This window comes from Mytilus edulis, chromosome 1 (genome assembly GCF_963676685.1).
Source record: "Mytilus edulis chromosome 1, xbMytEdul2.2, whole genome shotgun sequence".
Lineage (NCBI taxonomy): Eukaryota > Metazoa > Mollusca > Bivalvia > Mytilida > Mytilidae > Mytilus > Mytilus edulis.
The window spans coordinates 81,273,099-81,298,761 of NC_092344.1; the positions used below are offsets into that span (position 1 = coordinate 81,273,099).

At 33.7% G+C, this 25,663-nt stretch overlaps 2 protein-coding genes across 2 annotated transcripts; both read left to right on the plus strand.

Moving 5' to 3' along the window:
• The first annotated feature begins 1,794 nt into the window (after positions 1–1,794).
• Positions 1,795–4,713, plus strand: LOC139486014 (serine-rich adhesin for platelets-like). Its single transcript, XM_071270739.1, has one exon. It carries the CDS (start codon positions 1,795–1,797, stop codon positions 4,711–4,713), a length of 2,919 nt encoding a protein of 972 aa, XP_071126840.1.
• A 406-nt stretch (positions 4,714–5,119) lies between these two features.
• Positions 5,120–25,313, plus strand: LOC139491678 (lysosomal dipeptide transporter MFSD1-like). Its single transcript, XM_071279491.1, has 13 exons — positions 5,120–5,438; positions 6,328–6,428; positions 7,025–7,128; positions 8,034–8,089; positions 10,804–10,947; positions 11,310–11,468; positions 11,895–12,010; positions 13,264–13,364; positions 13,707–13,827; positions 14,453–14,590; positions 15,797–15,936; positions 16,929–17,043; positions 22,767–25,313. The coding sequence occupies exons 1-13, from the start codon at positions 5,423–5,425 to the stop codon at positions 22,887–22,889; spliced, it is 1,434 nt and encodes a 477-aa protein (XP_071135592.1). The 5' UTR covers positions 5,120–5,422; the 3' UTR covers positions 22,890–25,313.
• The last annotated feature ends 350 nt before the right edge of the window (positions 25,314–25,663 follow it).

Below are 25,663 nucleotides of genomic sequence, written 5' to 3' on the forward strand. Positions count from 1 at the left end.
AATTTGTTGTCCCCTTGGCGTTCGGCCACCCATTCAGATGAATTTTGGGATAGAAGTTTGGAGTTTATTCCAGGTGTTTCTGGTGTCGGTCTGGAACAGGACTCGGAACCTGTTCCTGTCAGGACTTTGCCTTTCACTCCTGGTGCTAGTCAGTTGAGGTTATCTAGGCCTAGCAGGGTATCACATACCGTAACTAGGCCTGCAGAGATACCAACGTCTCCTGTGGCTTGCACGACAAGCAGGCAGGAGACACTACCAGCTGGCATCAGGAGTGACCCCTTTTCTCGGACTAGGTGGCCCATGAATTTTGCATACCCTCCCATGCCTATGGGAATGCCCAACTTGCCGCCTTATCCCCAGCCTTTTGATCCTTATTCGGCTCAATCAGTTTGGTCTGGTCAGGGGTTTGGTGGTAGATCCTCTTCAGAGTCATCCTCCTTTAAGGATGAGATGAGGAGTCTTACCACCTCCATTCACAAGATACAAGCTACTGTTAATGCTAAGTTTTTGGAATTTGGTAACAGGCTTGATCTTATGGAGTCTAGGGGTCTGTCTCAGGATCCTGCACAGGATCCTCCCAGACCTCCTAGACAGTTGTTGGAAGACGACTCAGTTTCTTTGGCCCCTAGAAGTCAGGAAGGTAACTTTTTGGAGGACCAAGATGGTATTTCTGATGTTGATAGTGTAGTAAGCACAGAGGGAGATGCTTTCGCTCCTAAGGATCCTGCTTCAGGCAACCCAGAATGCCTTAGGAGTCTGGTCTATTCTATTCGTAGGAATATGTCGGATATGCCCATGTCGTCTCCACCTAGGGTTTCTTCTACTCCTTCAGATTTCATGGCTTGCTCAGGTATAGTCAAGCCAGAGTCTAAGGGGTATTATTCTTTTCCAGAGTCTGGGCACTTTACAACTGCTTTGTCTTTTGTAAACTCTTCTCTGGCTGAGAATCTTGCTAACACTAGCAAAACTGGTGGTAGTAAGTTCTCTGGTTTCGGACCTGCCTCTTACCCAGGGAGATGTAGATCTAAGGACTTTGAGATCCATGGATCTTCCTTGGGTATGTCGGCTCCTGCTTGTGACCGGGCTTTTTCTAGTTTGCTTGGTTCGAAACCTTTGGATGGCCTCAGACTTTCTCAAGCTTCTTATGTCAAGTCAGAGAATAATCTGAGGTGTTTGACTTTTGTTCTTGAGACAGCTGAGCACTTTTTGTCAGCAGCTGGGTCTCTGTTAAAGGACAAAGGGGAGGAATTTTCAGATTTGAGGTCTATGCTGCTTCAGGTAGACAAGAGTCTTGGAATGTCTCAATTCCTTCTTCTTGGTACTGTGGCCAACTTTACTCTTGCTAAGAGACAGGAGATTCTTGAAAAATCAACTGTCTCTGAAGCTCTTCAGCAGAGACTTGTCAGTTCTCCTTTGTCTAAGGACAAGTTGTTCTCTGTTTCCTTAGAGCAGTTACAGGAGGAGGTGAATAAGGCCCCTCCTGTAGTCAAGGTGGATGTGAAGGTCACTGATGGGAAAAGATTTGTCAAAACTACTCGGATGAATAATCCTTCTTCGTCTTCTCATCAACCCAAGGCTTCTACCTCTTCTTCTTCTTCACAGTCTACGAAGAGGCCAGCTTTTTCTCGTCCCAACTATTCAAGTGGGAAGAAAGCTAAAGTGGTTAAGGGAAAGAAGCAGGGTAAGTGATGTGTTGTCCCCTCCGTTGAATCGTTCCCCACTGGAAGAGGAAAATTATACTTCTCCTCTTCCTCATCTTCCAGTGGGGGGCAGGCTGTCCCACTTTCTAGATCAATGGGCTCTGATAACTTCAGACAAGTGGGTACTTTCGATTTTACGGAGGGGATTGGAACTTCAGTTTCTGGAACAGCCTCCTCTTTCTCCTGTTCCAATCAATCTGTCAGTGACAAAGGATTCTCAAAAGAATCAGTTGTTACAAAACGAAGTGAACATTCTGATTCAGAAGGGTGTATTGGAGGAGGTAAATCCTCCTTTTCATCTAGGGTTTTATTCCCGGCTGTTTTTGGTACCCAAGAAGAACGGGAAAATGAGACCGGTTCTAGATCTTTCTGTTCTCAATCAGTATCTGGTGGTCCCACATTTCAAAATGGAGACCAACAGGTCTATCAGGTCGACAATTCATTTAGGAACTTGGACAACCTCTCTAGATTTGATGGACGCCTATTTTCACATCCCTATTTCTCACAAGTTTCGTCATTTCCTGAGACTGGTGTGGGCAGACAAGGTTTACAGTTTCAAGGCTATGCCTTTTGGCCTGGCTATTGCACCCCTAGTTTTTACCAGGATTTTTCAGACGGTGGTGTCGTATCTTCATACTCGGGCAGTTCTCATTCATTCCTACCTAGACGATTCTCTCATCAAGAATCATTGCCGTTCTCTTTTGGAGGAACACACCAATTTGTCTATCCTTTTACTCCTGAGACTGGGTTTTTTGATTTCATGGGAAAAATCAGAGATAATTCCCAGTCAGAGTTTCAATTTCCTGGGAGAACATTTTCGGACAGATTTGGGTCTAGTGCTTCCTCCAGAAGAGAAGGTAGTCAAGGTATGTCAGTTAGTCAATGCTCTGACTCAGTTTTCATCTGTCCCAGCTCGTCAATTGCTTCAGCTGGTGGGTTTCTTGATTTCGATCATGGACGTCATTCCACTAGGACGTCTACACATTCGTCCAATCCAGTGGTATCTGATGGAGTTTTGGCATCCAATTTCTCAGTTGTGGGAGGCACCTGTTCCCATCCTTCCTCGGTTGTTACCTCATCTTCAATGGTGGCTTCAGGAAAAACATCTTCGGAAGGGAGTTTTGTTGGATCCTCCAGACCCCAGCCTAACTTTGTTCACAGATGCGAGTCTGATGGGTTGGGGAGCTTATCTGGAGGGCAGGACAGCATCAGGCCTTTGGTCAGGTGCTCAGTTGGAGGAACACATCAATCTTCTAGAGATGAGAGCTGTGTTTCTTTCTCTCCGTCAGTTTCAGGCTGTGATTCAGGGTCAGTCACTACTGGTTGCCACGGACAACTCCACAGTAGTGGCTTATCTTCAGAATCAAGGAGGGACCCATTCCTTTTCTCTGTATCATCTGAGCAAGGAAATTCTTCTTCTGTGTCACAGTCTCAATATTTTTCTGTCAGTGAGACATGTTCCAGGCAGTCAAAATCTTCTGGCGGATGCTCTCTCCCGTTCCCGTGTTCCAGTGAACACAGAATGGGAAATTCATCCATCAGTGTTTCAGGAGATCATTCTTCGTTGGGATCGTCCTCATATAGATCTTTTTGCCACCAGTCTGAATCACAAATTGGAGACTTACGTTTCTCCCATTCCAGACGAGAAAGCTTGGGCAGTAGATGCTATGACCCTATCTTGGAAGGGAATGTTCAGTTACATGTTCCCTCCTTTTCGTCTTCTTCCAAAGATCTTGCACAAGATTCAGAGGGATCTTTGCAAGACCATTCTTATTGCTCCGGCTTGGTCAAGACAGTCTTGGTTCCCAGAACTACTACTTCTGTGTTGTGCGAAGCCCCTTTGTTTGCCTCTAAGAGAGGATCTACTGTCTCAATTCAAAGGAAGAAAACTGCATCAAGGTCTGGAGAATCTCCATCTGCACGCTTGGTTGTTGTCAGGGATTCCCTCAGAAAGGGAGGCTTTTCTGAGGGAGCAACCAAGCGTATCTCAGGATCAGTCAGACAATCTACAGGAGCAGTTTATGACTCCAAATGGTCTATCTTCTGTACTTGGTGTCTGTCGAAGCAGATTAATCCACTCTCTGTCACTGTACAACAGTTAGCGGATTTCTTCCTTTACCTTTTTGAGGAGAAAGGTTATTCGCCTTCTACTATAAAGGGATATAGATCTGCCATAGCCAGAACAATATCACTTTCAGGAGGCTCTGATTTTGGGGATAATGAGTTTTTGTCATTATTGATAAAAAACTTTTGCCTTAATAGACCTCGTCAAAGGCGTTTGGTTCCTTCTTGGGACTTAGGTTTAGTTTTGAAGGTTCTTCAGTTTTCACCTTTTGAACCTTTACATTCAGCCTCCTTCAAATTTTTATCTTATAAATGTTGTTTTCTGATAGCTTTGGCTACTGGTCGCAGAAGGAGTGAGATTCATGCTCTGTCAATTTCTGAGTCTTGTCTCCGCTTTGCATCTGATAAGTCTTCAGTTACTCTTCTCACTGATCCATCTTTTTTAGCAAAGAACCAGTTACCTGATAAAGGTTCTGGTATTATTACTATTCCTGCTTTACCTCCCACATCGGATAATCAGGTTTTGTGTCCAGTGAGAGCCTTGCTTGTTTACCTAGCTTCTTCAGCGAAATTAAGATCTGCTGGTTCTTCTAGGTTGTTTATTCCTATTAAAAAAGGAATTTCTGACATTTCTGCCAAAACCATTTCTACTTGGATTTGCAATACTGTCATTTTGGCCTATAAATCTTCTTCTTCTGAAGTTTTAGTTAAACATCAAGTTAAAGCACACGAAGTAAGAGCCTTAGCCTCTTCTTGGAACATTTTTAATTCCTCCTCTATGTCGGAAATCATGTCAGCTGGTTTTTGGAGGTCTGATAGTGCCTTTTATAACCATTATTTACGGTCCATGCCTCTTCATTGTGACAACCTCTATTCTTTAGGGCCTTTGGTTGCTGCTCAACAGGTTGTTTTTCCTCCTCCTAGTGATGGGGATTCAGCCCTTCGTTAAATTCTGTTATCTAAATTTATGAAGGTGAGGTATTTAATGTAATAAAAATTAAATTTTTAGAATTAAAATTTAGTTTTGTAAATTAAATACTCACCTTCATAAATCAGAGGTCCCTCCCTCCTCCCCTTCATCCCCCTTTTAGTGCCTAGCATTTTAAGGAATAAATGATGAAGGTTTAGGACACACAGGTGTCAGGTGGGAGAGGTTGTCACGGGGTCATGGTTTCTTTTTCTGGCTGGTTTCCGGTTGAATAATGCAGCGAGTGGACTGATATCTAAATTTATGAAGGTGAGTATTTAATTTACAAAACTAAATTTTAATTCTAAAAATTTAATTTTACCGACAGTAAATAATCAGATTTCCCGCGGTTTTTGCCTTTGTCCTTTTCATTCCAGAAGGAAAAGACACGAGAGTACTCGAATGGAAACAAATATAAACAACACAATACTTCACGACTTTCTTACTACTAAACTTTACTAAGTCGCTGCCAATTATTATATATTGAAGTATTTAGAATCATTAACGGATTTTTCTGACAAAAGTCTCATTTGTAACTGTGATTTATACTGACAACCAGTATGACAATATTCTGATTCAAACTAAATATGAGAGCTTCTGAGTGATCATGTGACACTGACTTTTGATCTGTCCCCGACGCTGACAATTGGTAACACAATATAAGCCGTTAATATAGTCGGACAAAATAGATATGGAAGCAACAGATAGTAAGTCTTAAAACTGTTTAATTAACAAAAACTGTCAGTAAAATATATAATCTAAGGGGGCGTTTTGAACAGTCGAAAACCATTCTTTTCCAGACATTATGCTCTACCTTAATACTCAGACCTTATATTATAAAGAGATATCTATATTAAAGGCATACACATATTTAATTGACAAAGATATGAAATATCACTGAAGCATATGTCTACACTTGAGCAGCAATGATCAGCAAAGCCAGTGCAACAGCATGATGCCAATCATTACATATATATATATCACTGCAAAATACATTAACTAATGATTGCCTCTCATTTAGAAAAACTTTTAAAAGTCTCTCAAATATATTGTCTATAATGATAGTGTCAAGTGGTATCATACACTGTATGACTGTATCAACTTCATATGAATCATGTTTGCAACCATACACTTGCCATAATTTTTACTGTTAAGGTCACATATGACCCCTTTCTACAATCATGTTCTCTGATGACCAAAAAAAATATTTTAACTTCACGAAAAATTGAATTCTCCAATCTAAAGCATGCCTTTACTTCATCATCGGGGATGATCCAGTGTGCATATTTGTACACACAGACTGAAGTCTTTTGCTTACATTTAAATACTGATTAGTAATCTGACAAAAGCTAAATGAATAGAAAATAGTTCATGTTACATTCATTGAATAAGAAAAGCAAATATATTATACCTGTATGATAGATAACAAAACACAAGTACAAGCACGACAATAATAATTATTTTGATAATGTAACCAAAGAATACATCTATGAAAACAACCTCAAAGCACCTTTAACGAATGATCTCTTATTTTGAATGATACTATCAGGTAGGTCCAAAATAGATTTGATTAGTAGTACATATATATATTTTCAGGATCATACCGTTTCTTGTTGCTGTTTTTCAACTGTATGCTGACATTTGGATCTTATTTTTGTTTTGATATGCCAAGTGTTTTGCAAGCACAGTTTACTGGGGTAAGTATTGAAATATTATGCCAAGTGTTTTACAAGCACAGTGTTTTAATATGCCAAGTGTTTTACAAGCAGTTTACTGGGGGTAAGTGTTTTAATATGCCAAGTGTTTTACCAGCACATTTTACTGGGGCAAGTGTTTTAATATGCCAAGTGTTTTACAAGCACATTTTACTGGGGTAAGTGTTTTAATATTCAGAATGTTTAACAGACACAGTTTACTGCAGTAAAGTGTTTTGATATGCATGCGATATGCCTAATGTTTTACAAGCAAAGTTCACTTGGGTAAATGTAAGGGTTTTGATATGCCCAATGTTACAACCACAGGCTTTACAAGCACATTTTACTGGGGTAAGTGTTTTGATATGCAGTGTTTTACAAGCATACCGGTAGTTGAAATTACTGGGGTAGGTGTGTTAATACGCCAAGTCTTATGCAAGCACAGTTTACTGAATAGTGTACAAGTTGTTGGATTGATATTCCAATAATTCAGACGTACACCATATTGACAAAAGAAACAATATTTCTTTATAGAATATAGTTTTTTAAATGTCATAATTTTATTATTGCAATTTATCTTTCTATGTGTTTTGTTACAGGTATCAAACTGCACAGAAAATTCCACCATATGCGATGAGTGTAAAGGATGTCTTGGAATGTCTAATGATGATTACAATCTGTTATATGCTATTTATGCATGGACGTAAGATTTTTTCCATTAGCTAAAGGTGTCCATAGGGATAAGGTTTCAGGTCCATAAATGAATTTATATCCACTTCATTTGAGGTCTGGTAGACAGTTATCTCATTGGCAATCATATCATAGGGTTAAACACCTTTGCGAGCTCCCAACTCTCCCTAACCTGGAACAGTCGTGTTACAGCACAACATATAAAACTAGGTATTAAATTGAATTGTAAAGGGTAATTCAGTAAGATCAACTTGAACCACAAAAAACAACTAATAAAGTAAAGATCTGTTAGTACTTGCAGTTACTGAAAGGTAGTTCAAAGCCAATAAAGTAAAGATCTGTTAGTACTTGCAGTTACTGAAAGGTAGTTCAAAGCCAATCACAACTCAAATGTATAAGATAAATTGTGTTTACTCAGAACAAAATATCAATCATCTTACATCCAAAACATCTAATGTAAAGATGTCACAGAAAATGTTGCCCCCTTGTGCAATGCTCTTATAAACTAGAGGCATACCTGTCCTCACACTGGCTTTCAGAAAACGCAATTCGTCTTACAAAAAAAAATCCACCATAAATCAGGTGCGTTTTTTATTCTATATTTTAATCATATTATAGTAACCTCTTTGTAATTAAGTTATTTTCTATAGCACTCAATTATTATTTGCCTTGATTTAATGATGAGGGTGGTTTTCAACAACCTTGACTGTCCATGAGGGTCTTGCATGGTCGGCTGTGATTTGAAATGTGTGTCTGATCAATTTTATAGCGCTCTTTATTACACATATGTGACATCAAGTATCATAGGTTATACACTGGTTTGACTATGTTAAACAGTTTTTTTAATAAGTTATTAATTTGAAAAAAATATTCCAAAAATGATTTTGATTTCAAAACCAACTTTTAATTATATTACAGGAATGCTGTTGTAGTAATTGGTGCTGGTTTTCTGATTGATAAACTAGGAAATAGAAGTATGTATTACAGTTACTATAACATTTGTACCGAACATTTTTTTGTGTGTATGTGACTATCTAAATGTTACATTTTTATTCTGTTAATGAAGTATGCTTTGACCTATAATGATTTAGTTTTATAAATTATGACTAGGATGGAGAGTTGTCTCATTGGCACTCATACCACATCTTCTTATATCTATGACAGACAGAAAAGGAGGAAACATTGTTTTAATGTAATTGTAATATAACCAGAAATTAGGAATGTTTATTTAGGAAGAAGAAGCAAACAAAATAAAACACATGATCTTAGAAAAAGCTTGAAACTGAGGGTTATATCTGGGAAACCAAATCTGTTTTTCTGTTTTTTTTTCCTTTTTAGCTCACCTGGCCGAAAGGCCAAGTGAGCTTTTCTCATCACTTGGCGTCCGTCGTCGTCGTCGTCCGTCGTTGTCGTCGTCCTGCGTTAACTTTTACAAAAATCTTCTCCTCTGAAACTACTGGGCCAAATTTAACCAAACTTGGCCACAATCATCATTGGGGTATCTAGTTTAAAAAATGTGTGGCGTGACCCGGCCAACCAACCAAGATGGCCGCCATGGCTAAAAATAGAACATAGGGGTAAAATGCAGTTTTTGGCTTATAACTCAAAAACCAAAGCATTTAGAGCAAATCTGACATGGGGTAAAATTGTTTAACAGGCCAAGATCTATCTGCCCTCAAATTTTCAGATGAATCCGACAACCCGTTATTGGGTTGCTGCCCCTGAACTGGTAATTTTAGGGAATTTTTGCTGTTTTTGGCTATTATCTTGAATATTATTATAGATAGAGATAAACTGTAAACAGCAATAATGTTCAGCAAAGTAAGATTTACAAATAAGACAACATGACCAAAATGGTCAGTTGACCCCTTTAGGAGTTATTGACCTTTATAGTCAATTTTTAACCATTTTTCGTAAATCTTAGTAATCTTTTACAAAAATCTTCTCCTCTGAAACTACTGGGCCAAATTAATCCAAACTTGGCCACAATCATCTTTGGGATATCTAGTTTTAAAAATGTGTGGCGTGACACGGCCAACCAACCAAGATGGCCACCATGGCTAAAAATAGAACATAGGGGTAAAATGCAGTTTTTGGCTTACAAGTTATAACTCAAAAACCAAAGCATTTAGAGCAAATCTGACATGCGGTGAAAGTGTTTATCAGGTCAAGATCTATCTGCCCTGAAATTTTCAGATGAATCGGACAACCTGTTGTTGGGTTGCTGCCCCTGAATTGGTAATTTTAAGGAAATTTTGCTGTTTTTGGTTATTATCTTGAATATCATTATAGATAGAGATAAACTGTAAACAGCAATAATGTTCAGCAAAGTAAGATTTACAAATAAGTCAGCATGACCAAAATGGTCAGTTGACCCCTGAAGGAGTTATTGCCCTATATAGTCAATTTTTTAACCATTTTTTCGTAAATCTTAGTAATCTTTTACAAAAATCTTCTTCTCTGAAACTACTGGGCCAAATTCAACTAAACTTGGCCACAATCATCATTGGGGTAATTTGTTTTAAAAATGTGTGGTGTGACCTGGCCAATCAACCAAAATGGCTGCCACGGCTAATAATAGAACATAAGGGTAAAATGCAGTTTTTGGCTTATAATAATTGAAGTTATAACTCAAAAACCGAAGCATTAAGAGAAAATCTGACAGGGTTTAACTGTTTATCAGGTCAAGATCTATCTGCCCTGATGTTTTCACATGGATCGGACAACCCGTTGTTAGGTTACTGTCCTGAATTGGTAATTTTAAGGAAATTTTGCCATTTTTTGTTATTATCTTGAATATTATTATAGATAGAGATAAACTGTATACAGCAATAACGTTCAGCAAAATAAGATCTACAAATAATTTTTCATGACCAAAATAGTCAATTGACCCCTTAAGGAGTTATTGCCCTTTATAGTTAATTTTTAACATTTTTCATAAATTTTTGTAAATTTTTAGAAAATATTTTCCACTGTAATTACTGGGCCAAGTTCATTATAGATAGAGATAATTGTAGCAACAAGAATGTTCAGTAAAGTAAGATCTACAAACACATCACTATCACCAAAACACAATTATGTCATGAATTTATCCGTGTCCATTGTTTAATATGCACAAGACCAAGGTGAGCGACACAGGCTCTTTAGAGCCTCTAGTTTGTTATTATCTTGAATATTATTATAGATAGAGATAAACTGTAAACAGCAATAATGTCCAGCAAAGTAAGAACTAAAAATAAGTCAGTATGACCAAAATAGTCAATTGACCCCCTAAGGAATTATTGCCCTTCATAGTCAATTTATAACAATTTTCTTAAAATTTGAAGATTTTCAATAACATTTTTCACAGAAAGTACTGTTATAGATAGAGATAATTGTAAGCAGCAAGAATGTTTAGTAAAGTAAGATCTACAAACACATCACCATCACCAAAACACAATTTTGTCATGAATCCATCTGTGTCCATTGTTTAATATTCACATAGGTGAGCGACACAGGCTCTTTAGAGCCTTTAGTTTAAATTGAATTTATAAGACTGATCTCAGACAGCCTCCACTCATGTGGTCAGTTATGGTACAAATTATTCAGGACCATTTGAACAAAGGATTTTGTTAAAAGTCTGATTTGTTTTGATATAAAAAAAATGTGTTACACGATTCAACTAATATGAATAATTATTTTTTGACAGTTGGATTATTCCTATTTTCATTCCTGTGTGTTCTGGGGTCAGCTACGTTTGCTGCTGGGGTATTCTTTAAAGGAACATCAGCCATGTTACCAGTGATGTTAATTGGTCGTTTGTTATTTGGATCTGGGAATGGTTCTTTGACAAGTAAGTTTCATAGATCATGTAGATTGATAAGTGTTTTACCCTGTCAACAGACTGTTAATGTTACTTACTTTAAAATACTTAAAATTATTTAATGAACTTACTATTGTAAAATATAAGTTGACAAACACCAATACTAAAATAAAGAGTTCGAAAATAAGAAAATAAAAGGGTAAATATAACTCTTAAGTATAAAGTATAATGCATTTGTGATGGCTGGCAGAACATTTAACATTAGTTATTTTTCTTTTAACTGAAAGTATATATATACAAATGTATATGTGTTTTGTTATTTAATGTTGGTTAAGTTTAGCTTGGAAGTTTCAAATATTTTGAATACAAATTATGTCTTAATGTCTTCTCAGTTGTTCAGAATAGAATTACAGCATACTGGTTTAGGAACAAGGAACTCGCTATGGCCTTTGGAATAACTCTGGCTTTTTCACGTCTTGGAAGTGTATTGAATTTCTTTATGACACAAATATTTGAGGATGCTTATGGACTGACATGGACTTTATGGGCAGGTATATGATTATAATCTGTAAATTTTAAAGGCTTTTTTAAACATTTCCATTATACTTGAAGTAGTATAGTAAGTTACCATGTATTAATTGTTAAAATGTGATTTAACAAAATTTTCTCACTCAAAAATTATGAAGTTATTTTCAGTATCCTGAATGTCTAACTACTAGTCCAATGTGTTCAATGGTAAGATTTTATAAGATAACTGTTAGAACATAAATATTGGGAGATTATAACTGTAAAATTATGTAAATTTCATCAAAATTGAATATCTCATATGAAGATTTGAATTTCATTTGCACTATATTATGAAAATGTTATTTTCTGTAATATTTATAAGTTACCATAGTACATGTATTGTAAAAATGCATATCTGTCTTATTTCCAAATATTATTGTTTCAACAACAGTAATGCATTCTTTTTGTAGGTGCAATCTTATGTGGTTTGGGATTCATTTCATCCTTTATTGTAAGTTTTATGGATATATATGGAGTAAGACAACTTGGAGATGAACAAAACCTTCAAACAGAGTCTAAAAAACTAGTAAGTACACATGACATAGCTCATTAACTCATGCAGTCCGCATGAAGATGATGTAGATTTAACATCAATTGACAGCATCCTAATAACACAGGCAAATCAAATAAACTATATTTTTAAAATTTTATACTCTTTATATGACTACACATTTTTGTTGTCATATGTTATGTTTTTGATATCGTTTTCATTTGAATGTTCACATCTGAAGACAAAATGCTATTCAATGAATTTTGGGTCAGTTGACACATACTCTTGAAATTTTGAAACAATACTCTTCAATTCAAAGGAGAGAACTAACAACTTGATTTATTTTCAAAATAATGAAGGAAAAACAAAATGGTATACAGCAAAAAATTACAACCAATGAACTACGATCTCTCCCTGTGGGACAGGCACATGCAGAATGTGGCAGGGTTAAACTAGTTTGCTGTCACCAAAGCCTCCCATTAATTACACATTTTGAAAAATACTTTCATCACCTTTGATTTAGAGCATTTGTCCATTTAGTTTTGATGTAGTTCTCTTATCTTTTCAAAGTAATAAAAAAAAATACGGTATATGTTATTACAACAGATTAGTTAGCTTAAAGTTTTAAAAGTACAAGTCTTTGTAAGAATCAGGCAATTTTGAAGAAAAAAATCGAAAAAACTTACCCTCAAACCGAGTTAGAAATGGTAGTCTTTTAATGTCTTTTATCTTTGTGTCTGGTAATTTTAATTAGAGAAATACCTAGATAAATTTTGGTTAGATTGGTAGCAATTTACGGAGTTATCTCCCCTTACTTTTTACTTTTACTGCATTTCAACCAAATTATATCTTGAAGTACCAGAACAGGTAAAGGAAACGAATGTTACATTTGTGCATTATTCATTTTAAACATAAATTATTGTCAATTTTAGTCGGTTTTTGTTTGTCATGTATGTACCACTGCCTGATTCTTAGGCAGATTGGCACTTAGTAGTTACTGAGTGGTTTATATATAAAGTTTCAATACTGCAGTTAGACATTTTGTAAAACTGTGGTATTACTTTGGTAAAAGAATAAACTTCAGATTGACAACAAGGGAAGGAAAAATCCTTTCGTGCAATTGCTGTGTTTTACAATTCACTGTAGATTTATTTACATAATTGATTTGTTGTTCTACATTATAGAAAGTAGCAGACATAAAGTATTTCTCCATGTCATACTGGTTGTTGGCATTGACCATTATGTTTTTCTATAATAGAGTTTTTCCCTTTTGTTGTTCTACATTACAGAAAGTAACAGACATAAAGTATTTCTCCATGTCATACTGGTTGTTGGCATTGACCATTATGTTCTTCTATAATGGAGTTTTCCCTTTTGTTGCAGATGCAAGGTATAGTATATATCTAAATGTTGTAGACGGAATAATTCATGTTAATTGGTTAAAAATAATATCAACTTTGCTATAGTCTATAGTCTTCCAGATACAAAAATATTTGAAAAACAAAAAAAATAATTTTCAAAATAATTATTGTCAGTCAGCAGAAATATTAATAGAGTCCTTATGCCAACATACTTACACAAGCAATTTTTTTCTCCAATATATTAAAATATGAAAAAACAGTGTTATAATTCCCAATGAAAATGTTCAAACAATAAAGTGAATCTATTCTTTACCTCATGCTTTTGCATAAATTAATTTAGGATTAAATTAAACATGTAACCTCCTTTTCAGTGATTTTATTTTTGAAAAGTATAAAGATAAATATGACTTCAGTAAGAGAACATCCTCCATATTGGCTGGTGCTGTATATGATGTTTCTATGGTATTGTCACCTTTTCTTGGTGGTTTAATTGTAAGTACACTATGTTTATATCTTTAATGTCATGTTGTAATTTATTTTAATGTAAAAGCTTTTATATATAAATGTTGTCTGGTTAATTATAAATGGTAAAAAGTTGTCTGTGATTCACATTCCCTTCCGGAGCACCTGAGATCACCCCTAGTTTTTGGTGGGGTTCGTGTTGTTTATTCTTTAGTTTTCTATGTTGTGTCATGTTTACTATTGCTTTTCTGTTTGTCTTTTTTCATTTTTAGCTATGGCGTTGTCAGTTTGTTTTAGATTTATGAGTTTGACTGTCCCTTTGGTATCTTTCGTCCCTCTTCTTTTACTCCGTTTTCTTTCAATTTACACACACAGTGTTTTGTTGAATTGAGAAAATTTCAGAAATAACACTGTAAATTTATTCACATTTGATGTATTTGGTTCATCAACTTCATATGCTTTGCAAATTATTGATACTTTGATATCAACATTTGCGTTTTATAATCAAAATTACATACAGATAAAACATGTCCCTGTGTCAACTATTGTATATATATGTAATCATTTCATTATATTGTAGAGTATTCACAAAGCTTATTGACTTACCCTGAGAACTGTCAACTGTGTCTGAGTTGTTGAACTTTATATATTGTAGGATGTTATTGGAATGAGAGGAATTCTTGCCTTAACTTGTGCCTTGTTAACTATACCTGTCTTTGGAATACTAGCTTTTACTTATGTATACCCGCTTGTGGCAACTTTATGGCTGGGAATTACCTATTCTTTTGCTGCAGTAAGTTATAGTTAGATTTGTTAACATAAATGAAAATAATTATGAAAGACAGCATCACCTTCAATTAACACCAGCTTATTTGTTTAATCTTGTTGACTTGTTTCTCCACTTTAAGGGACATCTTTTGGACATTTACATATTAAAGAAATTATTCTTTTATGTCATGTTATATATGCTAAATTTTACTTGAGTAGTCCTTATTATACCCCACACAAAGAAGTTGGGAAGGGTATAATGTTTTTGACTTGTCGGTCCGTCTGTCGTACCGTCCGTCGTACCGTCCGTCCGTCCATCCGTCTGTCTGTCCATCTGTCTGTATGTCCATCAGTCCGTCAGTCCTGTTTCTTGTCATCACAACTCCTCTCAAACCACACAACAGAATTTCATGAAACCTTTTTAGATAATTAGGACATACTATGTAGATGTGCATATCGACAGGAAATTAGGATTCATTTTTTTTATTTCTCCAGTGACAATGTGGGGACGTGGGGTATGTGAGCGTGCTTTAATTTTTGTAAATATCTTGGCACCAGTATAAAAATAAGAAGGTGTGGTATGATTGCCATTGAGACAACTCTCCATCGGATACGTAAATCATGTGTATTTAACAACTGTATGTGACATGGATTAATTCAGTTAATTTTCATTTATGTATAGGAAGAACAAATAACCCTAAAAATTTACACCAGCGATGAATAACCCTATTATTCACCGGCAAGTCACTTTTTAAGTTTCTTGATTTGCACATGAGTTATCTCCCATGAAAATAATGCCCTCTGTGAATTAACCTTCTCATGTTGACAATTTTGTATATTCAACTTTCTACAGGCTATATTTATATATTGTTGGTATAGTGACTTTGTGATTTTGTAAAGAAAGTAATTGTGAAAGTTCATGATAAATGATATGTTACATAATCACTTCCTGTATGGATGACACCTAATTGCCTTTATTGGTCATTTCAAACATTTCATCTTGGTTTAGTCTGAAGGAGGTATGTATCATATTTGGATTTGAAATAAAGTAATATTATATTTGGTTTCTGTACAGCTGATAAAAGTATTCAGTTTTGAAAGCTTTTATCCACATTAGTAACTGGAACACATAACTAGTATGATTTTAAATGTAACAAGATGGCAAGACCACTCTGTTACTAGTACAAATTCTTCATAGTAAACTTACATGATCAAATTTTGTGATTTGTAGGCTAGTATGTGGCCCTCAATCCCACTTGTTGTGAGTCAGGCTACAGTTGGTACAGCTATGGGACTAACTACCTCAATACAGATGATTGGTATTGGTATATCAAACTTGGTTGTTGGACAAATACTGGGAAAAAGTCAAGAGTAAGTTTGTCTGTTCTAAATTGTTTTTAAATAGTTCCTTTTGACCCTTTCTTGTCTTTATCTACAAATACTTTTATATAGGAAAATTAAAAATTAAAAAAAAATATCTTTGATCCATTGCACAAAGGAAAAGTTTTGTGTCTAGCCTATGTTGGAAGGGCATCATGTTTTCCTGACAGAGTGTTCATTAGTAGGTCTTTTCAGGATCTGGTTAAAACTTTGGTTTAAGATATAAAGTAGTGAGACTTGGTATGATTGTCAATGAAACAATTATCCAGTAGAATCCAAAAATGAAGTGGATTTAAGCAACTATAGGTCACAGTTCAGTCTTCAACAATGAGAAAAGCTATGTCATCTGCTATAATAAAAATGTGAAACAATTCAAAGGAAAAAAACATGAATATAAAACATAATAGATAATATACGCGATTATTTTTTTGATAATGAATACATATGTGGTTCACCATGAAGTTGTCATCACATCAACTCCTTAAACATCAGAAATATTTGAAACATACCGGTATTACAAACTAGAGTTTTGACCCTGATTTCACTGTTCACTGAACATTGAAATGGGATTGCGAGAGTGATCACAATGTCATGTGGAAATAGATTCTTGCTTATAATTGCATGGCATAAAAAAAATAATTTCAAAGGGTTCACAGAAATAATTGTTAAAAATATATATAATTTTGCATCATGAATACAGAAATAAAAGTGAACAAAAATGGTTTTTGACACTGTTAAAATTTAACAAATGACAAAATAGGATGTGACTGATAAAGAAATCAGGTTTTATGCTTGTAACTACCTGTAAAGTAGCTAGTTTCAAGAAAGGACCTTCTATGTTTGGTATTAAAAGTGAATGAATGGATGAACATATTGCAATTTATGAATACATGTTTTAGTAGTTTTATTGTATTTCTGTGGAAAAAATGTATGTTATTATTATTACTCCACAAATAAATCATAAAAATATTGTCTACTTTCAGTTTGTCAAGAGAAGATTCATTATTGAGATGGAAATATGTAATGATATATCTGCTGGCCAATTCTTTGGCCTGTGTTACTACCACTACAATTCTTAATCTAAATGATAAAAGAAGGGTATGTATTCAGCCACTACAATTCTTAATCTAAATGATAAAAGAAGGGTATGTATTCAGCCACTACAATTCTTAATCTAAATGATAAAAGAAGGGTATGTATTCTGCCACTACAATTCTTAATCTAAATGATAAAAGAAGGGTATGTATTCAGCCACTACAATTCTTAATCTAAATGATAAAAGAAGGGTATGTATTCTGCCACTACAAATCTTAATCTAAATGATAAAAGAAGGGTATGTATTCAGCTACTACAATTCTTAATCTAAATGATAAAAGAAGGGTATGTATTCTCAGCCACTACAATTCTTAATCTAAATGATAAAAGAAGGGTATGTATTCTGCCACTACAATTCTTAATCTAAATGATAAAAGAAGGGTATGTATTCTCAGCCACTACAATTCTTAATCTAAATGATAAAAGAAGGGTATGTATTCTGCCACTACAATTCTTAATCTAAATGATAAAAGAAGGGTATGTATTCAGCCACTTCAATTCTTAATCTAAATGATAAAAGAAGGGTATGTATTCTGCCACTACAATTCTTTATCTAAATGATAAAAGAAGGGTATGTATTCAGCCACTACAATTCTTAATCTAAATGATAAAAGAAGGGTATGTATTCTGCCACTACAATTCTTAATCTAAATGATAAAAGAAGGGTATGTATTCTGCCACTACAATTCTTAATCTAAATGATAAAAGAAGGGTATGTATTCAGCCACTACATTTCTTAATCTAAATGATAAAAGAAGGGTATGTATTCTGCCACTACAATTCGATAGAAGGGTATGTATTCTGCCACTACAATTCTTAATCTAAATGATAAAAGAAGGGTATGTATTCTGCCACTACAATTCTTAATCTAAATGATAAAAGAAGGGTATGTATTCTCAGCCACTACAATTCTTAATCTAAATGATAAAAGAAGGGTATGTATTCTGCCACTACAATTCTTAATCTAAATGATAAAAGAAGGGTATGTATTCTGCCACTACAATTCTTAATCTAAATGATAAAAGAAGGGTATGTATTCTCAGCCACTACAATTCTTAATCTAAATGATAAAAGAAGGGTATGTATTCAGCTGCTACAATTCTTAATCTAAATGATAAAAGAAGGGTATGTATTCTGCTGCTACAATTCTTAATCTAAATGATAAAAGAAGGGTATGTATTCTGCCACTACAATTCTTAATCTAAATGATAAAAGAAGGGTATGTATTGAGCCACTACAATTCTTAATCTAAATGATAAAAGAAGGGTATGTATTCTGCCACTACAAATCTTAATCTAAATGATAAAAGAAGGGTATGTATTCAGCTACTACAATTCTTAATCTAAATGATAAAAGAAGGGTATGTATTCTCAGCCACTACAATTCTTAATCTAAATGATAAAAGAAGGGTATGTATTCTGCCACTACAATTCTTAATCTAAATGATAAAAGAAGGGTATGTATTCTCAGCCACTACAATTCTTAATCTAAATGATAAAAGAAGGGTATGTATTCTGCCACTACAATTCTTAATCTAAATGATAAAAGAAGGGTATGTATTCAGCCACTTCAATTCTTAATCTAAATGATAAAAGAAGGGTATGTATTCTGCCACTACAATTCTTTATCTAAATGATAAAAGAAGGGTATGTATTCAGCCACTACAATTCTTAATCTAAATGATAAAAGAAGGGTATGTATTCTGCCACTACAATTCTTAATCTAAATGATAAAAGAAGGGTATGTATTCTGCCACTACAATTCTTAATCTAAATGATAAAAGAAGGGTATGTATTCAGCCACTACATTTCTTAATCTAAATGATAAAAGAAGGGTATGTATTCTGCCACTACAATTCTTAATCTAAATGATAAAAGAAGGGTATGTATTCAGCTACTACAATTCTTAATCTAAATGATAAAAGAAGGGTATGTATTCTGCCACTACAATTCTTAATCTAAATGATAAAAGAAGGGTATGTATTCTGCCACTACAATTCTTAATCTAAATGATAAAAGAAGGGTATGTATTCTCAGCCACTACAATTCTTAATCTAAATGATAAAAGAAGGGTATGTATTCTCAGCCACTACAATTCTTAATCTAAATGATAAAAGAAGGGTATGTATTCAGCTGCTACAATTCTTAATCTAAATGATAAAAGAAGGGTATGTATTCTGCTGCTACAATTCTTAATCTAAATGATAAAAGAAGGGTATGTATTCTGCCACTACAATTCTTAATCTAAATGATAAAAGAAGGGTATGTATTCAGCCACTACAATTCTTAATCTAAATGATAAAAGAAGGGTATGTATTCACCTACTTTGTTCAATTCTTAATCTAAATGATAAAAGAAGGGTATGTATTCTCAGCCACTACAATTCTTAATCTAAATGATAAAAGAAGGGTATGTATTCAGCTGCTACAATTCTTAATCTAAATGATAAAAGAAGGGTATGTATTCAGCTGCTACAATTCTTAATGTAAATGATGAAAGAAGGGTATGTATTCAGCCACTACAATTCTTAATCTAAATGATAAAAGAAGGGTATGTATTCAGCTGCTACAATTCTTAATCTAAATGATAAAAGAAGGGTATGTATTCAGCTGCTACAATTCTTAATGTAAATGATAAAAGAAGGGTATGTATTCAGCCACTACAATTCTTAATCTAAATGATAAAAGAAGGGTATGTATTCAGCTGCTACAATTCTTAATTTAAATGATAAAAGAAGGCTATGTATTCAGCCACTACAATTCTTAATCTAAATGATAAAAGAAGGGTATGTATTCAGCCACTACAATTCTTAATCTAAATGATAAAAGAAGGGTATGTATTCAGCCACTACAATTCTTAATCTAAATGATAAAAGAAGGGTATGTATTCAGCTGCTACAATTCTTAATTTAAATGATAAAAGAAGGGTATGTATTCAGCCACTACAATTCTTAATCTAAATGATACAATTCTTAATCTAAATGATAAAAGAAGGGTATGTATTCAGCTGCTACAATTCTTAATTTAAATGATAAAAGAAGGGTATGTATTCAGCCACTACAATTCTTAATCTAAATGATAAAAGAAGGGTATGTATTCAGCCACTACAATTCTTAATCTAAATGATAAAAGAAGGGTATGTATTCTGCCACTACAATTCTTAATCTAAATGATAAAAGAAGGGTATGTATTCAGCCACTTCAATTCTTAATCTAAATGATAAAAGAATGGTATGTATTCTGCCACTACAATTCTTAATCTAAATGATAAAAGAAGGGTATGTATTCAGCTACTACAATTCTTAATCTAAATGATAAAAGAAGTGTATGTATTCTGCCACTACAATTCTTAATCTAAATGATAAGAAGAAGGGTATGTATTCAGCCACTACAATTCTTAATCTAAATGATAAAAGAAGGGTATGTATTCTGCCACTACAATTCTTAATCTAAATGATAAAAGAAGGGTATGTATTCTGCCACTACAATTCTTAATCTAAATGATAAAAGAAGGGTATGTATTCTGCCACTACAATTCTTAATCTAAATGATAAAAGAAGGGTATGTATTCAGCCACTACAATTCTTAATCTAAATGATAAAAGAAGGGTATGTATTCTCAGCCACTACAATTCTTAATCTAAATGATAAAAGAAGGGTATGTATTCTCAGCCACTACAATTCTTAATCTAAATGATAAAAGAAGGGTATGTATTCAACCACTACAATTCTTAATCTAAATGATAAAAGAAGGGTATGTATTCTGCTGCTACAATTCTTAATCTAAATGATAAAAGAAGGGTATGTATTCAGCCACTACAATTCTTAATCTAAATGATAAAAGAAGGGTATGTATTCTGCCACTACAATTCTTAATCTAAATGATAAAAGAAGGGTATGTATTCTGCCACTACAATTCTTAATCTAAATGATAAAAGAAGGGTATGTATTCTGCCACTACAATTCTTAATCTAAATGATAAAAGAAGGGTATGTATTCTGCCACTACAATTCTTAATCTAAATGATAAAAGAAGGGTATGTATTCAGCTACTACAATTCTTAATCTAAATGATAAAAGAAGGGTATGTATTCAGCTGCTACAATTCTTAATCTAAATGATAAAAGAAGGGTATGTATTCAGCTGCTACAATTCTTAATCTAAATGATAAAAGAAGGGTATGTATTCAGCCGCTACAATTCTTAATCTAAATGATAAAAGAAGGGTATGTATTCTGCTGCTACAATTCTTAATCTAAATGATAAAAGAAGGGTATGTATTCAGCCACTACAATTCTTAATCTAAATGATAAAAGAAGGGTATGTATTCTGCCACTACAATTCTTAATCTAATTGATAAAAGAAGGGTATGTATTCTGCCACTACAATTCTTAATCTAAATGATAAAAGAAGGGTATGTATTCAGCCACTACAATTCTTAATCTAAATGATAAAAGAAGGGTATGTATTCTGCCACTACAATTCTTAATCTAAATGATAAAAGAAGGGTATGTATTCAGCCACTACAATTCTTAATCTAAATGATAAAAGAAGGGTATGTATTCAGCCACTACAATTCTTAATCTAAATGATAAAAGAAGGGTATGTATTCTGCCACTACAATTCTTAATCTAAATGATAAAAGAAGGGTATGTATTCAGCCACTACAATTCTTAATCTAAATGATAAAAGAAGGGTATGTATTCTCAGCCACTACAATTCTTAATCTAAATGATAAAAGAAGGGTATGTATTCAGCTGCTTTGTTCATGACTAGTTAAATATATTGGAAGTTAATAGGTATAAGTTGTAATTTTAAGTGTACTGAGTGTAGTATATATACAAACTGTGCTTTATTCATGACATGATTTAAGAATGCTGTTGATTCATTATTATACTTCGGATACCATTTTTCCTTGAGTTTGTGGTTACCCTGGAACTATGAATTCCAATGTCCAACAAATTACAAAATTTGCTTACGAATTTATGCAGACTTTGGCAAAACCATGAAATTAAATTTCCATGAAAATGAAACATGTTTTCATTAATCCAGGAAAATTGGTACCCACCAGAATAAATGAATCCACAGTAATTTGTTTAAGACATAATCCACTCTATTAATAAGTCAATTCTATGGAAAAGTTTCAAGAATTTATTTCTTGATATTAACCCTTACCATGCAGGGAGCATAATATAATGGCCTGAACATCGAAAATTGAAATCAGATAAAACTGGGTTTTTTTTGGAGGGGAGGGCTTCCCTTGGATGTCTGAACAAGGAATTTCGGAGGTCAAATCTTCCCAAAATAGTGTAAACCTGTGGGCATATAAATACTGATCAGGTTAATATTGAAATACACCAAGGAAATGACTACATCTGGTTTTATGTTCGGTTGAAGTTAGAAATTTTATAAAAAATCAGGAATTTTTGTGCAAATGACCTTTTTTAGATTTGACCTAAGAACTGTTGTGGTTGATGAGTTCATGAAGACTTCAGTTAGACACATCTATCAGCATCCCTCGGTTTTTCAGGTTATGAAATAAGAAGAAAAGACGTGCAATGACAAAAACATCTAGATATGGTGATTTAAAACATACTGGGACATATCAGATTTGATTGGAGACCACTCCTTTACTGGCACTGATATTGCATGAAATACTTATTACAATGGACAATAAAGTGTAGACTGAAATGAATATATCGATAATTAGATTTATTTTTTTTCCTTTTCAGGGTGGTATATTAAATCTTAGCAGAAAACAAAAGTTGGCAATAGCAGAACAAGTAGCAAAAGAAATAGAAGATGATGAGAGACGTCCTCTCTTAAGAGATGCTAGTAAACCCAGTATAAACTAGACATGGAGTTAGCTAAATCAATAATGACTTATTAAGATTGTTTTAATACTCACTATGTGTACATAGGCATAGTAGATGAATGTATTCCACTTGTACAAGGGTCCAAATTTTGCTTTCCTGTTGGCGTAAAGTGCTATTTGTCTGTATATTTATGTAAAATATAACATGTAAATAAAGGTATGTAAAGATTACTAGCACTGTATGTGGAAATAACATTTGTTGGTCAGTACAACCGCTGCAATAGTAATATTCATATGTTGTGGTCCAGTATGTATTACTTTGTATAGATTGTATAATATTTATTATGTCGTTATACCCCTCATTTATAAAACAGGCAGTGTTTTATGATGATGGAGTCCGTCCGTTCATTCTTTCGTTCCACTTTTATATCTGTAACTGCTACTGAACAGAATTTTAACAAATTTTTCAAAAAATCTTTCATAAAAAACTCATGTGATGTGCTTTTGGGGTTTACTTTGGCATAACATGGACACCGGTATGTAATATCAATGTACTAAAGTACACAATTTTATTAACTTCACCATATGATACCATTGTGCAACTCCTACTTTGTTTTTGGATCAAAATTTATTTTAATGAATCCTTAGGCAATCATCTAGGACTATTTTGTATCCACAACTTCGTCTTAACCCATAATTCAAATTTATTGAAACTTTCTCAGAATCTTAACCATGTATGTACACATATTATTATTTTTATTTCCATATAAGGGTTCTTTGCTAGTTGTAAGCAGCATCATTCATTTGGTTATGTTACTTTGTTAGCAGTGCTTCTAGTCTGATTTTGTAATTAAATTATATTTCTTTATAGTAACTTAATAATCACATTGTAATAATGTTAATGCATTACTTTGTTTAAACAAGCAGTGTTTGTTGGTTATGCCAGTTGAGATTTCGTTGTATTGCATCATTTATTTAAAATAAATTGATATGAAGATGTTGAAACCATTATTAGCTCACCTGGCCTAAAAGGCCATGTGAGCTTTTCTCATCACTTGGGGTCCGTCGTCGTCGTCTGTCGTCGTTAACAATTATTCAAACATCTTCTCCTCTGAAACTACTGAATGGATTTGAATGAAACTTAAAATGATTGTTCCTTAGATTATCCTGCACAAAGTGTGTGCTTCGATTTTTGATCCGTCAAAAAACATGGCCGCCGTTACTTAAAATAGAACATAGGGGTCAAATGCAGTTTTTGGCTTATATCTCAAAAACGGAAGCATTTAGAGCAAATCTGACATGGGGTAAAAATGTTCATTAGGTCAAGATCTATCAGCCCAGAAATTTTCAGATGAATCAAACAAACCATTGTTGGGTTGCTGCCACTTAATTGGTAATTTTAAGGAAATTTTGCAGTTTTTGGTCATTATCTTGAATATTATTATAGATGAAGATAAACTGTAAACAGCAAAAATGATCAGCAAAGTAAGATCTACAAATAGGTTAATATGACCAAAATTGTCAATTGACCCCTTAAGGGGTAAATGTCCTTTAATGACAATTTTTCACAATTTGTTCATCATATTTGCTAACTTTAAAAAATCTTCTCTGAAACTACTGAATGGATTTAGATGAAACTTAGCATGATAGTTCCTTAGATTATCCTGCACAAAGTGTGTGCTTCGATTTTTGATCCGTCAAAAAACATGGCCGCCCTTACTTTAAATAGAACATAGGGGTCAAATGCAGTTTTTGGCTTATATCTCAAAAAGGAAAGCATTTCTTTTCATGGTTCAGTGGTTATAGTTAAGTTTTTGTGTTTTGGTCTGTTTTTCTTATACTATATGCAATAGGTCTACTAAAATTGGTGTATAGAATGATTGTAAGGTGTACATGTCTAGCTGACAGGTGTCATCTAACCTTGACCTCATTTTCATAATTCAGTGGTCAAAGTTAACTTTTTTAGTTTTTGTCTATTTTTTTAATACTTTATGCATTAGGTCAACTATATTTGGTGTATGAAAATATTTTATGATCTATATGTCGGTTACACAGGTTTTATTTGAACTTGACCTCATTTTCACAGTCCATTGGTAAGTTTTAAGTGTTTGTGTTTTGGTCTCATTTTCTTTATTTATAAACAGTAAGTCATATATATTTGTAATATTGAAGAATTGTTAGCTGTACATGTTTGCCTGGCATGGTTCAATATGTTCAATATGGCATTGTTTACCAGGTGAGCGATTCAGGCTCTTGAGAGCCTCTTGTTATTCAATAGTGCTCTGATTAGAGCACTTGATTGTTTTGCCATAAATAATACATATTTAAAATTTGTATTATTTTGTGACATATGACAAAATTCATTATTTAAATATCTTTAATGCTCAGATTATGTTGTATAAATCAAATTATATATCTATATTTGTATATTGAGGATGGTTGTATTATTAAATATCTAATCAAACTTGCATATTATTTATTACTTCCCTTTCATACTGAAGAAATGTTTGCATTGTGTGAGATTGACAATTAATGGAGAAAAGTTTATCCAAAAATCTGATGAGTTAAGCCTTTTAAGCTTGTTAACTTTTACAAAAATTTTCTCCTCTGAAACTACTGCGCCAAATTAAACCAAACTTGGCCATTGTAACTGTAAACTGCAATAATGTTCAGCAAAGTAAGATTTACAAACAAGTCAACTTGACCTAAATTGTCAGTTGTCCCCTTTAGGAGTTTTTGCCCTTTATAGGCAATTTTTAACCATTTTTCGTAAATCTAAGTAATCTTATACAAAAATCTTCTCCTCTGAAACTA

Bases quoted from the DNA above. Each gene is read 5' to 3' on its own strand.
- LOC139486014 (XM_071270739.1), top strand. From the start codon at position 1,795: ATGGGCTCTGATAACTTCAGACAAGTGGGTACTTTCGATTTTACGGAG.
- LOC139491678 (XM_071279491.1), top strand. The intron at 13,365-13,706 runs GTATAGTATATA...CCTCCTTTTCAG, and splicing joins CCTTTTGTTGCAGATGCAAG to TGATTTTATTTTTGAAAAGT. The intron at 13,828-14,452 runs GTAAGTACACTA...TATATATTGTAG, and splicing joins CTTTTCTTGGTGGTTTAATT to GATGTTATTGGAATGAGAGG.